Source organism: Molothrus ater, chromosome 6, assembly GCF_012460135.2.
Source record: "Molothrus ater isolate BHLD 08-10-18 breed brown headed cowbird chromosome 6, BPBGC_Mater_1.1, whole genome shotgun sequence".
Taxonomy (NCBI): Eukaryota; Metazoa; Chordata; class Aves; order Passeriformes; family Icteridae; genus Molothrus; species Molothrus ater.
In genome coordinates this window covers 57411779-57427199 of record NC_050483.2, presented here as the reverse complement: position 1 = coordinate 57427199, position 15421 = coordinate 57411779, and the positions used below count along the sequence as shown (strand labels likewise).

General features: G+C 41.7%; 1 protein-coding gene across 3 annotated transcripts; it reads left to right on the top strand.

The window, feature by feature from the left end:
* The first annotated feature begins 789 nt into the window (after window positions 1-789).
* Window positions 790-14823, top strand: PCNX4 (pecanex 4). Of its 3 annotated transcripts, none has more exons than XM_036384445.2 (11): window positions 790-898; window positions 1201-1927; window positions 3558-3737; window positions 3826-4340; window positions 5151-5251; window positions 5400-5522; window positions 6389-6752; window positions 9831-9934; window positions 10359-11395; window positions 11897-12083; window positions 12870-14823. In XM_036384445.2, exons 2-11 carry the CDS (start codon window positions 1239-1241, stop codon window positions 13119-13121), a joined length of 3552 nt encoding a protein of 1183 aa, XP_036240338.1. In that variant the 5' UTR covers window positions 790-898; window positions 1201-1238; the 3' UTR covers window positions 13122-14823. The 3 variants fall into 3 exon arrangements, with proteins under 3 accessions (XP_036240338.1, XP_036240337.1, XP_036240339.1); XM_036384444.2 differs by having other exon boundaries at window positions 6353-6752; XM_036384446.2 differs by lacking the exon at window positions 3558-3737 and having other exon boundaries at window positions 6353-6752.
* Window positions 14824-15421: the final 598 nt, after the last annotated feature.

The window sequence follows — 15421 nt, the reverse complement described above, 5'->3', positions numbered from 1 at the left end:
TGAATTGTCCTCAGAAGGGCTCAGAAAGGTTTGGTATTGTAGCAAAAAGGGATCACAGTAATTTGAGGACTCTGTGGCAGCCAGATGTTTAATTTTTAATGTCTCACCAGTGATGGCAATGGATATTCATCAGATTGTACAGCTCCAGGGGAAGAAAGTCAGTCAGAATTTCTGTCCTTGCACATCTCCTAATACACACTATCTCTTTTATAGAGTTATTATTAGTGACATTGGCACTGCTTTTTTTGTGCAGTTTTTTTCACCCTGTTTCTTAGCTTGAATACTTCTGCTGTCACTCCTAGATTCTTGCTTTCATGATTAGTAGCACAGAATTATATTTGAATATCACAGTTATCACCTTACATTCATTGTTTCTACATTGCCTGATCCTCTCTGAATGAGCATTCAAACCTATTTCTGTTTGATGGGTTGTTGTAAATGTATACAGGTATCTTTTTTTCCTTTCTTTAAGCTTTTTCCATTGGCACCATGAAGAATATATCCTAATTCTGCTAAAAGTCACAAGTATTGTGTTTGGTTTTTTTTTTTTTTTTAATTTATAAGTTTTAGGAAGCAGAAAGGGAACTGCTTATTTTACTTTATAGTGAGATCCTGTCCTGCAGCTGGGCTGTATAGGGAGGACAGTAACAATGCTGATGTGGAAAACAATTTGTAATACTTTAACATATTTCTGTAAAAAAAGCTTTATTGCATGTAATACTTTAAGATATTTATGTAGAAAAAGCTTTATTGCATAAAGTTTTAATTTTCTTTTTTTTTTTTTTTACAGGGACCTCTGTGTGCCTGAGTCTCTGCACTTGTGTGACTGGTCACTGGAAACACAGGCTCTGTGTACAGAGATCCTTAACAGGATTTGGAATTGGAGGGCTGTGGCAAGGTGTGATTGCAATCAGATTGAGTGGGAAGAATGTCAGTTTTAGGAAGGCATTCTGATGGGGAGATGGGTTGGTTTTGTCATGTCCCAATCACATATATTTTTATTTGCAACCTTCAGCTGAAAGAATGTGTTCACATTTTAAAACAGATGTTTTCTTAGTAGTTGTATTCTGAGAAATTCTAACGGCAACATGTCAGAATTCCACTGTAGCTTGGTAAATAAAAAGAAGACACAAGAATTCCCTGGGTTCTGAGTTCCAGAATCAGTAATGTATCCATGTATTCCTTCCTGTTCTCCTACAGGAAAGATGATCCCCAGCCAGCACTCCTGAGCCACGAGGATGGGGCCAGATGTCCCCCTGCTCAATGACTACAAGCAGGAGTTCTTCTTGAAGCGCTTCCCTCAGACTCTGCTGGGAGGTCCCAGGTTCAAATTAGGCTACTGTGCCCCTCCCTACATCTATGTGAACCAGATCATCCTTTTCCTGACACCATGGCTTTGGGGAGGAGTGGGAACACTCCTGTACCAGCTGGGGGTGATGAAGGACTCGTGCACAGCAGCGCTGTCGGGAGGACTCATGTTTGTTACTGCACTTGCTCTTCAGATGACAAACCTCTATGCAAAGCAGAAAACAGTGACAGTAGAAAGAATGCAAATTCAGAATACCCTGACAGATGAAGATGAGTTTGAATTTTCCAGCTGTGTAGGTTCAGAGACAGTAAAATTTATTATTCCTGGCAAGAAGTACATAATCAACACTGTATTCCATTCCCTTCTGGCAGGGGTATTGTGTGGGCTGGGAACTTGGTATTTGCTGCCAAACAGAATAACCTTGTTATATAACAACATTGGAGGAACTGTTGTGATCTTTGTGTTTGGATGGGTGACCATATGTATAGGAGAGTATTCATTAATCATAAACACAGCCACTGAAACAGCCACTTTCCAAGCACTGGATACTTATGAAATCACTGCTCTGATGAGACCTTTCTACATTTTTGTCTTTATTGCAGTGGATCTTGCACACAGGTAAACGTAATAATGCATTTAGCCACTTAAAGTGATGGTTATTCTGTGTATTTTTGATGGGAAAGGTTAAATTATTCTTCTGAGGAAAAATTTATTTTGAGATTCTAATCAGCTGTAGTAACTTCAAAGGAGAGTTGATGCATATATGATAAAAATTGAGGTTCTATGCTGTGTATAAAAGGCTCTTAAATTTTTATAGCATCCCATGTAAACTAGGAAGAGCAGTTTGTAAGTAAGAGATAGTTTTAGCTATCTTCTACCACGTCATTTTTCATATTTTTGTATTGGAGCATTTGGAAATATATCCTTTTAAAGGATGTGTTTTGAAAACACATGTTCCTGACCTGGAATCATAAATGTAAACACTGCAAGCTCAGGATTACTGGATTTATGTCCAGATTTCATCCTGGAATGCTTCCTAATTAAAGCTCCATAAAGTGATAGCAGAGGCTTTTATACAACAGGCAAAAAAAGCCAAAAACCTCTGAATTTGGTTTTAATGAATGGATAAGCGAATGGGAATATTGCTGTGACTTTATGATACAGATTCTGAACTTGGATTTTTAATTGCTTTTCCAATATGAAAGAGCTGTGTCAGTCTATAAATTAGGAGAGTCACATTTCTGTTTTTCAGATGAGTGTCTTAGCTGAAGTATTTGTAGTTTGAGGCTCCTAAAACAAGATACTTTTAGATTTACTCTCTGCGTTCTTTCTCCCTGTCAGGTGATATCTATAGCACTTTGTCACATGTACATATTTTATGGGTGGGTTACTTCAGATACATTAAAAAAAGGCATGTTTGAATTTGCTAGTTTTGCACTGGGAGATGTCCTTGTTAATGATTTACCCTAATTGCCACTTCAGATGAGGTACAAAAATTATACATGTGGTCTTGGACTCCAAATTCTTCTATCCAATTTCCTGAGGAGAAGATTAAGACATTGTCAAAATTCTTGATAAAATTCCTGTGAGGCTTGCTTACTTATTAAAAAGGAGAGAGAAACCAAATATTTTGGCAGTCCACCACCTTTAACTGGTAAACTACATATGGATTAGAATTTATGCAAATTTCTAATACTGATCTTTGTGATTTTGCAGGAAGATTTTGACATTTTTATGTAGAAATAAATCAGTTTAGGAAGATACAGTATTATCTGTAGGTGTACAGGCAACGTGCCAGTTCTAGTGTTAAAGCTTAGATCATGGGCCTTGAAATTGCATGAAAGTTTGCTTTTGTGTCTCTGAAAAAATACTTTATAATTTTTTGTTAAACAGTTGAGGCTTTGGAGCCTGTGGACCTTTCTTTTTTGCACAAGTATTTTTTCAGTATATTATCACAGCAGTAACAAAAATAATTGGGATAATTACATCACTGTATTCATCTGAAGGCTTCAAAAACTTTTAAATGAAAATTTAGTCTGTGTTCTGGTGTCCTAATTAATGTGTTATTGTCCCAAGCATAAATATATGTCCTTATTTTTTCCTTTTAAAAGATACTCATTAGGTTTTATAGGTTGAATGTGTAAGGTTTTTACTTTGGGATTTGCTGTAGTAATTAAACAAGAAGTCTTCCCACATGGAAGTTATTTTTCCTTTCACAGAAGTCAAATCCATTTCTTCTTTTATCCAGGTTTGCTGTCAACGCACCCATTCTAGAGCAGACAAACCAGATTTTGCACATCCTGTTTCTTTTTCTGCCATTCTTGTGGGCAATGGGAATTCTGCCCCCACTTGATGCACTTTTTCTCTGGGGAATGGAACAACTGTTGGAGTTTGGACTAGGAGGTTCACCTATGTCAAGTAACACCAAGTAAATGTTTATACAATTGTAAAATACATCAGTATTGTTTATAACCTTTTTCTTTTCAAGCAAATCTTCTTTATTTTCTCCTTCACAGGTTGTTAGTAATGTTTCTCATTTCTGCTGGAACAGCAATAGCATCGTATTTCATTCCCAGCCCCCTCGGTGTGATCCTCTTCATGACTGGATTTGGGTTCATACTGAGTCTTAACCTAAGTGAGATTGGGTTTGCCCTCAAACACACCATGATCAGCCATTTAGCCTCCAGCAAAGCTAAAAATGCTCACAGGGGTCTTAGAATACAATTTGGATGGAGGGAATTTATTTTCTATGTGGCTGTGTTGGCATTTGCTCTCACAGAAGCGAGTTTGCTGCATCAATTTGCAGGCTCCTCATCATTTTCCCAAGCCAGACCCCAGGCCATAGCAAGTTACATTCTGATCCTATTACTTGTAATTATGTGGATTCTTAGAGAGATTCAGAGAGTGTACTTGTTTGGAGTCTTCAGAAACCCCTTTTACCCAAAGGATGTCAGGACTGTGGCTGTGTTCATGGAGAAGCAAAGAAGGCTAATGAAAGTTGGTGTTGTCAGGAGGATTTTACTAACACTAGGTAGGAATACACCACTGTCTCTTGTTTGTTAGATGATGCTTGTAGGGAGATTGAAACTCTAGAATTGCTGTATGTGCAAGATTCTGTGAATGAACCAAGGGAAACCAAGTGGCTGGAAATACTTGTTTATGTCTTGTTAAACTGTGCATTGAGTTCAGTTACTGGTCCAACATATTTGAAAGTGATTAAATTTGGAAGTGATTTGATTTATATCTTTTATAGGGGTGAACCTAAAAAACTGAGCCTTTTAAAAGCCCAGCTGAGAAAGCAGGGCCTTTTAAAGGATTTTAGTTACAACTGCAGTACCAACTTTTAAAAATATGTACTTGGAAACAAAATGAGTTGAAAGTCTTCAAGCTGACCAAATATTTGGTTCTTAGAGCTTGCTAGTAAAGGGAAGAGCCTCCTTTCTGGTAGGTTAGAAACAAATGCATCTACTTTGAGGGAATAAAAAATCGATTTAAATTATTTCATTTCATAAAGAAGCATTAGTTTGGGGAAATACATTGATGACTGCTATTCCATGTTTATTTTTACTTATTTGACTATTCTCTTGGAGAAACAAATAAAGGATAAAGGAACTAATAGCAAGTAAGAGCTAAGCATCAATGTAAATGTTTGTTGTCCTGGGCTATTAGTGCAAATAAATTGTTTGATATCATGGGAGTGTAATACAAAGAGGAGTTTGTGATGATGAAGGGAAGGTTTCTCTTTTTGTGCTGGGATTTCCATCCTGCAATAAGACTGCTTACCTCTGTTGACTTTTGTTGTGTTTTTGGAAGGTCAGTGATTCTTTTGTTTCAATTGCAGTGTCTCCATTTGCTATGATAGCATTCCTGTCACTTGACCATTCCCTACAAAACCTACATTCCGTGTCTGTTTCCATTGGATTCACAAGGATGTTCAGAATGGTAATTTAAATTTTAAATATGTTAGCCTTAGAAATGCTCTTCTACATGACTTGAGAACCAAGGTGACCTGGAAGAAATATTCCAGGTCATGAAAGCATGAGATAATAGATGTGGTTTTTAATGTATTTCTAACATATCTCTATTTTAGGTCTGGCAAAATACAGAAAATGCCTTACTAGACATGGTGGTTGTCTCAGCAGCACAAATGTTGGTGTTTAATCCAGACCTCTGGTGGAACAGGAGCCTTGATACAGGAATCAAACTCTTGCTGGTAATTGTAGGAGCCTTGGGATGGGTGGGGGGTCGGAGATGAGAGATCTCTGCAGCCAGGTTGAGGAACCTGGGGTTTATTGCAAAGGGCCTGGGTGCAGGGCCCTGCTGGGAGCTGCCAGCCACAGCTCAGAGCAGGCCCGAGAGAAGAGAGGGGAGAGAGGATGAGAGGGTGAGACAGTAAGAGGGGAAGAGCATAAGGGAGTAAAAAAGGTAAGAGAGTGAGGTTCCTGTTACAATACAATAAATCTTCTTCTGTGTTGAATATTCTAATTCTCACTAACCAATCTAGTACAATATACAAATCCTATAGCATTTACATACAGCCTATAAGAATCATTACATTACCATATTGTGTTACATTTTAAACCCTAAAAACCCCTCTTTGGACCCCTTCTGCCAAGCTAGTAGGGTTTGCTCTGACCCTTGGACCTGTCTGCAGGCAGAGGGTATTGTTTCATCAAAAGGGGATTACCTTCAGCTGGCCACACCATTGTTTTCCAGTTGTTCAGTAACTGAGGTATCTCAAAGCTTGCTTTCAGTTCAATCTCACTTATAGTTTCTATATTCTCAAAATCTTTTGCCAGACAATCATATTTATAAGGCTTTCCTGTTTCATCTTCCCCAACAGGTAATGGTCATATTGTAAAATTTAGCAGATAATTGTTATCTGAAGTCTCTGTTTCTGTTGGAGAATTACAGCAGGGGCCAGGACCCAGCAGCAGACAGAAGCTAAAATCTGTATATGTGTAAGATATAGTCTCACACCAAGCAATGATAGCCATGCTTCATTTTCTTTAAATTACTGTATCTGTGCCGAGTGTGCTGCAGGCTACAAACCGTGCGCTTCCTGCCCGTGTGCCGCAGGTCGGTCTCCTGCGGGATCGGCTGCTCCAGTTCCTGTCCAAGCTGCACTTTGCCATCGCCATCCTCCTCACCTCGTGGACGGAGAAGAAGCAGCGCCGCAGATCCAGCGCCGCCCTGATCGCGCTCAACGTCGCCTTCTTCCCCGTCCTGCTGGCCCTGGTGGCCGTCTCAGCGCTGCTGTCCTCGCCCCTGCTGCCCCTCTTCACCCTGCCCGTGTTCCTGGTGGGCTTCCCCCGGCCCCTGCGGAGCTGGCCGGGCCCCGCGGGCGGCACCGCCTGCGTCTGCTCCGACACCGTCTACTACCGGCAGCTGGTGCCCGGCCTGGCCGCCGCACTGCAGTCTGCGCTGGCGGCCGGCGGCCTGGGTACGTACAGGGAGCACTGAAATAATGCAGCTAAACAGTGCAGCAAATGGGGCTTTCCACCCAAAACCTTGGCATTGGATCCCTCCCAGCGCCCCAAACCCATTGGGATCAGATCCCTCCCAAGGCCTTAAACCCCTTGGTATCAAATCCCTCCCAAGGCCTCAAAACCGTTGGGATCAGATCCCTCCCAATGCCCCAAAACCCCATGGGATCAGATCCCTCCCAATGCCCCAAAAGCCTTGGGATCAGATCCCCCCCAATGCCCCAAAACCCCATGGGATCGGATCCCCCCCAATGCCCCAAAACCCCATGGGATCGGATCCCCCCCAGTGCCCCAAGAGCCTTGGGATCAGATCCCCCCCAGTTCCCCAAAAGCCTTGGGATCAGATCCCCCCCAGTTCCCCAAAAGCCTTGGGATCAGATCCCTCCCAGTGCCCCAAAACCCTTGGGATCAGATCCCTCCCAAGGCTCCAAAAAGTTTGGATCAGATCCCTCCCAAGGCTCCAAAAAGGTTAGGATCAGATCCCTCCGAGTGCCCTAAAACCCTTGGGATCAGATCCCTCCCAATGCTCTAAAACCCTTGGGATTGGATCCCTCCGAAGGGAGGAGAATCAGGTGCTTGAAAACCAAGTTTCACAGCTGGGTTAAATCTGATATTCAGAGATTGCTCAGGAAAAAGTGGTTACTTTTATCCTTCTTGTACAACCAACAATAGGACAAAGGGGAAGAATAGAAAAGAATAGAAGAGCTACAAGTTGCAGCAGGGGAGGTTCAGGTTGGATTTTGGGAAAAATTTCTTCCCTGGACAAATGGTTAAGCATTGGAACAGGCTCCCCAGGGAGGTGGTGGTGGCCCCATCCCTGGGAGCATCCAGGAAACAAGGAGATGTAGCAGTTTGTGAAATGGTTTCATGGACATGGTGGTATTCAGTCAAAGGCTGGGCTTGATGATCTGGGAGATCTTTCCCAGCTAATGATTCTACTATGTCTACTTGTTACAATCCTAGTAAAAAATAACTCTTTTGTTACCTTTAAGGGGAGACTAAATGGTGGTGAAACAGTATCAACCCTAATCTTTACAGAATAAAAAGGATGGAATGCATTGATCCCACCTAGCTGGAGGCAGTAAATTGGGCTCTTTAGCCAGACAGCATAGAGAAGGATGTGTGTCAGACTGCTCTCTGTAAGTCTGTCTGTCTCTGCATCAATCCCATTACTCAGCATCCAGAAGGTGACTTTGCTAATTTGGCTATGTTAATTTGTTATGGTGAATACTGGATATTTGTGAAATACATGATGTAGCCTAAGTAAACAGCTGAGAACAAACCCATTGATAAGATTTAATGTCATATCTTGTGCAGGCAGTTGAGGTGGGATTGTAGCAGCACTTGTGGATTTACAGCCTGGTAAAGGCATTGTGATGGGCTTTTCACAGAATTACAGAGACAGAGGTGAAGAAATGCCCAGTCTTTTTCCCAGCTGGAGACAGAGTAACTGTTTTAAAATTGCAAGGTCATTTTTTTGAGAAACAGCCTTTGTGTAACCTAAATAATCAAAAGATTGTAGCCCTTAGACAAGAGGCAAATATTTACATAAGCCTCTTAGAAAATGGCTTATGGCTGGAAAAAGTGGCCTAATGTTTGAAGGCAGTGGAAGTTAACCTTAATCATGCTTTTCTGAAGAAAATATCCAGGTGCTTTACTAGGAAATATGTGCTGCACTTGCATCACTGGTTAGAGAGAGGTACTAAATAAAACCATGAAGTTTTTTTCTCTCAAGAATACTTCAGTTTGTCTACTGCATTAGTCCATTATGTTTTCTATTTACAATAGATATATTTATTATAATAATATATAGCTATCTGTCATAAATATATATATATACATATGTTACCTATCTTTTATATCTATCTATATTTTATATATATAAGTATTTTAATAGGGGTTTTTTCCCCCATTGCCATCATGACTGTCGTAGCATGTATGCCTTAGAATAAATAATTTAAAACACTAGTCTTGAGGGGTAAAAAGTCTCTTCTTTAATGGGAAAATCTGTGAATGAATGTCTTGAAGCAAGAAAAACTGTGGTGTTCTCAGATGAGTTCAAAAGGAAGCGATAGCACTTTGTGTGTCACTAATTTAAACCCAGAGTTTTTTCTGTGTAAAGGAGTTTTAGTAGTTTTAACTGCTAGCAAGAAAGGAATTAAAGTCTTTGCAAAATGTTAGCAAGAAAAGGCACTTCATTAGCTCAGTGGGTTAGAAAAGGTTACTTAAAATTTAACTGCTGTTTAATGGTTGGTTTCACTGATTTCACCTTACAACATTTTAAAACTAAAATGTTCTGCAAGTGAGTGGTCACCAGACATGAGTGACAGCAGAAGCAGTTCATAAACTGGCAGCAAATGTCATGCTTAAGAATAGAACCATTGTGTTATGGGGCTTGACATTCAGCTATAGTTCAAATACAGTATAACCATCAGTTTTTAGGAATTTTGGCATTGCTTTTTTTGTGACATAGGTTAAAAAAAGAAAAAGTTTGGGCTGGTTTATTTTGGTGTTTTTTTTTTTTTGAGTACTAATTTGCTGTTGTTATAGACCTGATTTTCAAATTCCAGTCCAGTTATATTTTTATTTCTCTGATAACAAATAAACTTCCTACTCCACAGCAAATTGGGCCATTGGGAAACTCCTGTGGTATATAATGATTCTTTAATGTATTCTCAGTAAGGAGGACTTTAGGTCTCCAGAGAACACTCCAGTGGGAACTGTGTGGTTGGAAATGCAGCCAAAAAATGATCTTTAATCATGAAAGTCATCTCTGCAAAGGGATTTGAGGGTGGAGTTGTTTAACCCTGGTCTGGTGTGAATAATGTAGTCCTGCAGTTGTGTGAGGTTTTCCAACTTTCCACAGCTTTTTCAAAGCTGCAATTTCAGCCAGTTTTTTCAAGATTCTCAGGTTAGCCAGTGTTAACTGATTGCAATGCTGATGCAGAAATATTTTGTGTTTGCTTTTGAGTCCTTTCCTTGTCATGTAGTAAAGGTAATATGTAGTTTTTTGTTTGGTTTATTTTCTTGCCCAGGTCTCTCTCTGCCTGGGTCTCATTACTTGTGCCGCTTTCAGGACAGGCTGATGTGGATATTGGTGCTGGAAAAAGGCTTCACCTACTGTGGTGTTAACATTAAGGTAATTGCATGCTGAGCACTGAGATGTTGATGTTTGGAAATCGTGCAAACATTTTGCTGTGTAACATTTCAGCAGTGTAACTGATTTACATTTAATTTTCTAAGATGAGTGTTGTACTAATTAGCCTTGCAATTTACATGAGTAGCAGATGTGAAATTTTTTATCATTTAGCTTGTGACAGAATAGCTTTAATAAGCTGGCTAATAAGATTTGCATCAAGCAAAGATTTATTTAAGACATTGATCTGTGCCTGATATTGCAGTGAGTGCTTTGTTATTGCTATTATCTCTGGATAGATTTGTAGCTTCAGTTGTGGAAATACTGACAATCATCTTGTTCAGAATAATTCTGTTGCAATGCTTGCTAGCATTAAAGTTATGTCCTGGTGAAGACTAACAGGAAGCTGTTTTCATGTGTGCTTTAGGGGCTAGAACTGCAGGAAACATCCTGCCATGCTGCTGAAGCTCACAGAGTGGATGAAATTTTTGAAATGGCCTTTGAACATCAGGAGCACACAAGGATTCTGTCTCCCAATCCCCATTTTGGACACATCCTGACTCCCTGTACTGTGGTTCCTGTGCGGCTGTATTCTGATGCCAGGAATGTGTTATCTGGAATAATCGATTCCCATGAGAATTTAAAGCACCTGAAAGATGATTTTGTGAAAGTCCTTGTATGGATGCTTGTCCAGTATTGTTATAAAAAATCCAAGACGTGGGAAAGCCCAGGCAGTGCCAACAAGAACAAACAAGAATCACTTCCAGAAAATCAGCATAGTGGTGCAGTGAAAGGATCCAGAGCTCTGAGGGAAGAAGACAGCTTTAGTGTTGATACAGTGGAGGACTGGACTGATGAGAGTGACATTTTTGATTTTGAACCCAGTAGCAGAACAAGAGACAGAAAAGATCCTGGGCAGTTGGGACTGACACCCAAAGTGCACCTGTCTATTCCAGGGTCTATAGAAACACAGAGCCAAGACTTCCTACAAGAAATGTCTCCAGAAGATAAATTAAACAGGGCTATGGTGCTTGGGCTGCCTGCTATGGACAAAGGGAAACAGCCAGAAGTTTTACCTCGTGTAGAATTCAGTTGCTCTTACTCGGAGCTGCTGAGCATCCCGGAAGAATGGAGAACAGCTCCAGTGCCTTCTTCCAAAGTCAGTGAAATGAGGCAGAGGTTTCCTGAGGAATGGTACCACTTTGTTTTGAGCCAGCTGGACTTTTTTCATTTGAAAGAGAAGCCTTCCAGTTTACTCACAGACCTGATGAAAGATCAAGCTCTGAAAGAGCTGTACATCCACGGGGTGCTGTCGTGCTGCTTTGGTCTGTTTGGGCTGGATAACGCCGTGCCTGCCCCTCGCCACGTCTTCAGGGCATACACTGGTGGCATCCCCTGGTCTGCTGGCTTGGACTGGCTCACAGGCAAACCAGAGCTCTTCCAGCTGGCATTAAAAGCATTCAGGTAAAAGAAAACAGTTTCCTGAGATTAGAAATTTATATAGAGAAGTGTCATTTCATTAATGTTTTGTTAAACCCATATAATTCAAATTTATTTGTAGGTTTTTCCTATATAAATACTGCCTGGGACTCCAGACAGTGAAGCCTGTGGTATGGAGGTTCTTCTTTCTTCTCCACAGCAGCTGCCTCCAATCTGCTGTGTTAAATGGGGAAAAACAACCTGTTTTCATTGACCCCAGATCTCAGCAGTTGTGCTGGATTTAGATATTTGGCAGTAACCATTGTCAGGCACTGGGGAAGTGTTGGAAGTGAATGAGAGGTGTTTAAGCTGATGTGTTTCACATGTGGGTGAGCTAAAAGCACAACCAGACTGACTGGCAGTGACTCAGCTGGCAAGAAGTGACTGACAGAGTTGGTGGAGCCTCTCCATCCTCTGTGGCCTGAAGAGCTTTCTTCCTCCTGTCTTTGCCACACAACTGACTGCATGATGCTCTGCACCTTTCAGATACACCTTTAAACTTATGCTGGACAAAGCCAGCCTGGGCCCAGTGGAGAACTTCAGAGAGCTGGTGAATTACCTGGAGGGATACGAAAGCGATTGGTACATTGGGCTGGTGTCAGACCTGGAGTGGCAGCAAGCAGTTCTGCAGGAAAAGCCATACCTGTTCTCACTGGGGCATGATCCAAGCATGGTAAGGAGAAAAATTACTCAGTCAAAGTTTGGGTTTCTTTTTCACTGTTTTTTCCCCCTCTTGTAATTGTGTTCTAAAACATGAAGGCTCTGCAAGGTTGGTTTGTACTAAAGAGACTAAAGAGGAGCTGGCACCACTGTTGTTGAAAACCCCACTGCACTGTTCTTTAGATGCAGCAATATTTCCTGATTATATTCCAGTGGAGGCATTGAACTGAGGGGACTGGTTTAGACTTTGCTGTGTTTAAAGTGTTCATAGAGTGCAGCCCTGTCACTGTCATGTTTTTTGAAAAATTCTTTTGCCCAGGATTTTCTCCTGGGAAGCTGAGAAGCCTCAGAGAAAAATGAAAACAATAATTATCTCATTTTGCTTTTCCTGTGTTTTGCTGCTTTAGAATGTGGTTTAGAAATTGTTTATCCAACAGGTGGTTGTTTGATTGGTTTCATGTGAATTGTTTTTACTTAATGACCAATCACCATCAGGCTGTGTGTCACTCTGGGGAGTCAGTCATGACTCCTTTTAGTTAGGATACTTACAGAAGGTTTAACAAGATACTTTCTCTATTCTTTAGTATAGTTTTAGTATAGCATTCTTTTATTATTTTATCATATTATATTATATAAATTAACCTTCTAAAAACATAGAGTCAAGTTCAATTCCTCCTTCATCCTGAAAACCCCAAAAATACCACACAACCCCAAAGCTTCGCTCAGTGCTTTGTAACCAAAACGCTCTTGTCTCTTGTCAGACAATGTCCTGGACATCCTCATCTGTTTGTTCTTGCAGGGAATTTACACAGGGCGAGTCCTCACTCTGCAGGAGCTGTTAGTCCAGGTGGGAAAGCTCAATGCTGAAGCTGTGAGAGGCCAGTGGGCCAACCTGTCCTGGGAGCTGCTCTACGCCACCAACGACGACGAGGAGCGCTACAGCATCCAGGCACACCCGGCCCTGCTGCGCAACCTGACCGTGCAGGCGGCCGACCCGCCCCTGGGCTACCCCGTCTACTCCTCACAGCTCCTGCAGCTGCCTCTCTTCTAGGCTCTCCTTCCTCAGTCATGGCTGTTGCTGGTTTGTCCTTTTCCTCTGTGTGTTGCCATCCAATGTCCACGCTCCCCTGTGTGCTACAGATCGGGTGTTCCTCTCAGGGCGGCGGTGCCAGGCCGGTGCATGTCCTTGGTACAGAGGTGGTGCTGGCCAGAGCCTGCAGCAGGCAGGAAGGTGGGGTCTGGTTTCTTGCTGCTGGAACATGAGACACCATTGCCCTTGTGGCTGGTGAGCCACATGCTGAAATTCTCTTCTCCAGCTTAAAGCAACATAATTCTTATCATTACCATAATTCTGATCATTAACTATTTTTGGTGCATTCTGATTTAGTTTTACTTTTTTTTTTTTCTGTGGACAGGTGACCTGCACTGCCAGTCAGGTTATGGCCTCTTGTAGTGTTGGCCAAAGTGTACATAGGACTATTTATATGAATTTTTTTATTCTGGCCATTTTATATTGGACTGAGTTCAGTTCTAGCATTTGTTATATGACTCTCACTGATCTTCCTTATGTGTAGTAAGTTATCAGCCATGCTTTAACTAAATTCTAAGGGACAATTTTTACCAAACTACTTGTTTTGGTAAAAAGAATTTTATACAAACCAGTGTGTGCTCTGACACATTGATAGCCTGGGTGACTATTGATGAAAGAAGTAAATGTATATAATTAGGGGACAGAGGAAATTTTAAGAACAAATGCTATGATTTCATCTCCTTCTTCCAGTATCCATATATATGATATATATTTTATATATCTGTGTATATATGTTGTTACTTTAAACCTCTCTCCACCTCCCTAACCAGTCTTCCACAAATGCAGTGAGAGCTTCATGATGGGGGGTGGGTTGAAATCCAGCTAGAAGTATTTATTTTTTTAACCTTACTACAGGCTGGAACAGACCTGGACAGCTGGTTTGTAACATTACAGGTCACCTTGAAAACAGGTCCAGGGCCAGTTTCCAGTGGCTCATTTATCCTGTTCACTACCACCAGTCTTAGCACATAACTGTGTTTTCTCAGCACTACAGTGGTTACACTGTAGGCAAATGCTGAGCAGGGAGTTGGTAATTGTATTTCCTACTCCTGCAGAATCAATTTAAATCAGAGATGCTCCATAACTGAAGCAGTACTGGTTTAGAACACCCAGCCTTGTCTGAGTCCAAGCACATTTATTACTTTTACTCCTCACCTTTAAGACCTTTTGTCTCATATGAAATTTGCCACAGAACCTTGTCCTGGTTCACAGCTGTTCCTTTAGATAGTGGCCAGAAAGGGTTTTTTAAAACTATGCAAGTGGTGTGGTGGATTTCTAAAGCAGGTTGGTCCTGGGCCCTGAGCTGCATCTGGAAATACAGAGCCATGGCAGTGATGTGGAAGGGGCTTACAGAGAGCACCTATTTCAGCTACCTCTCACAAGGAGGCAAATGTTTACTCTGATTTAAAACTTCCAAGGCAAGGAGTGTCATGAGCTCCTCAAGCAATTCCAGTTCTTTGCTGCTCTTGCAGCAGCTGGAAAGTTGGAGCTATTTCCTAAAACTAATTAACCCTCCCTTGCCCCATTGTAAATTTCTTACTACTTGTCTTCCATATGGTCACAGAAAATTTAATTATCTTTTTTTTTGCAGCAGTCAAAGATGGCTGTAATTTCTGCCCTCATCCTCTGTCTTTTGTAAACTGAATAAACCAGTTGAGAAAGAGCTGAAGAGAGCTGTGATCCTTTTCCCTTCCTTTCTCTGGGTTCTGTCCATCTGCTCCCCAGCCTTGAGGAGAGCTGCTGATAACTGGGCCCAGTGCTCCAGCAGAGATCCTGATTGGCACCAGATGGAGCAGCACAATAGGCAATGGGCAGAGTTCCTGCTGGAGCACAGGAACGTGGAGCTGGGCTGTGCTGCCCTGCCACATCCTGTCCCCTGCAGTCACTGCTCACAGAGCCCCTTGGCACAGCCCTGAGGCACAGTACCCTCACCTTAAACCTGTCTGCATCCTGCTCTTGGCAGAAACAGGAGATAAAGCTTTTGTTCTGTCTCAGATCTGTGCAGCTGAGTGCCCCTGTTCAGCTGGTTTGTTTGGTTTGGAGCATTTCTTTGATTTATCTGGAATTCAGGAATTGGAGCACCTTCAACCCTGGCCTTGTCTGTGCTCACAGGCTGCTGTTGGGATTACTGATGGCATCCTGCTCTCAGCAGTGGGACTGAGCTTGGGACCCACTGTTATCCCTGGTGACCTCTGTTTTCTAACCAGGTGTGTGCAGAGCTTCATTTAGTTCTTCCCAACACCTCCTTGCTTTAGATTGTG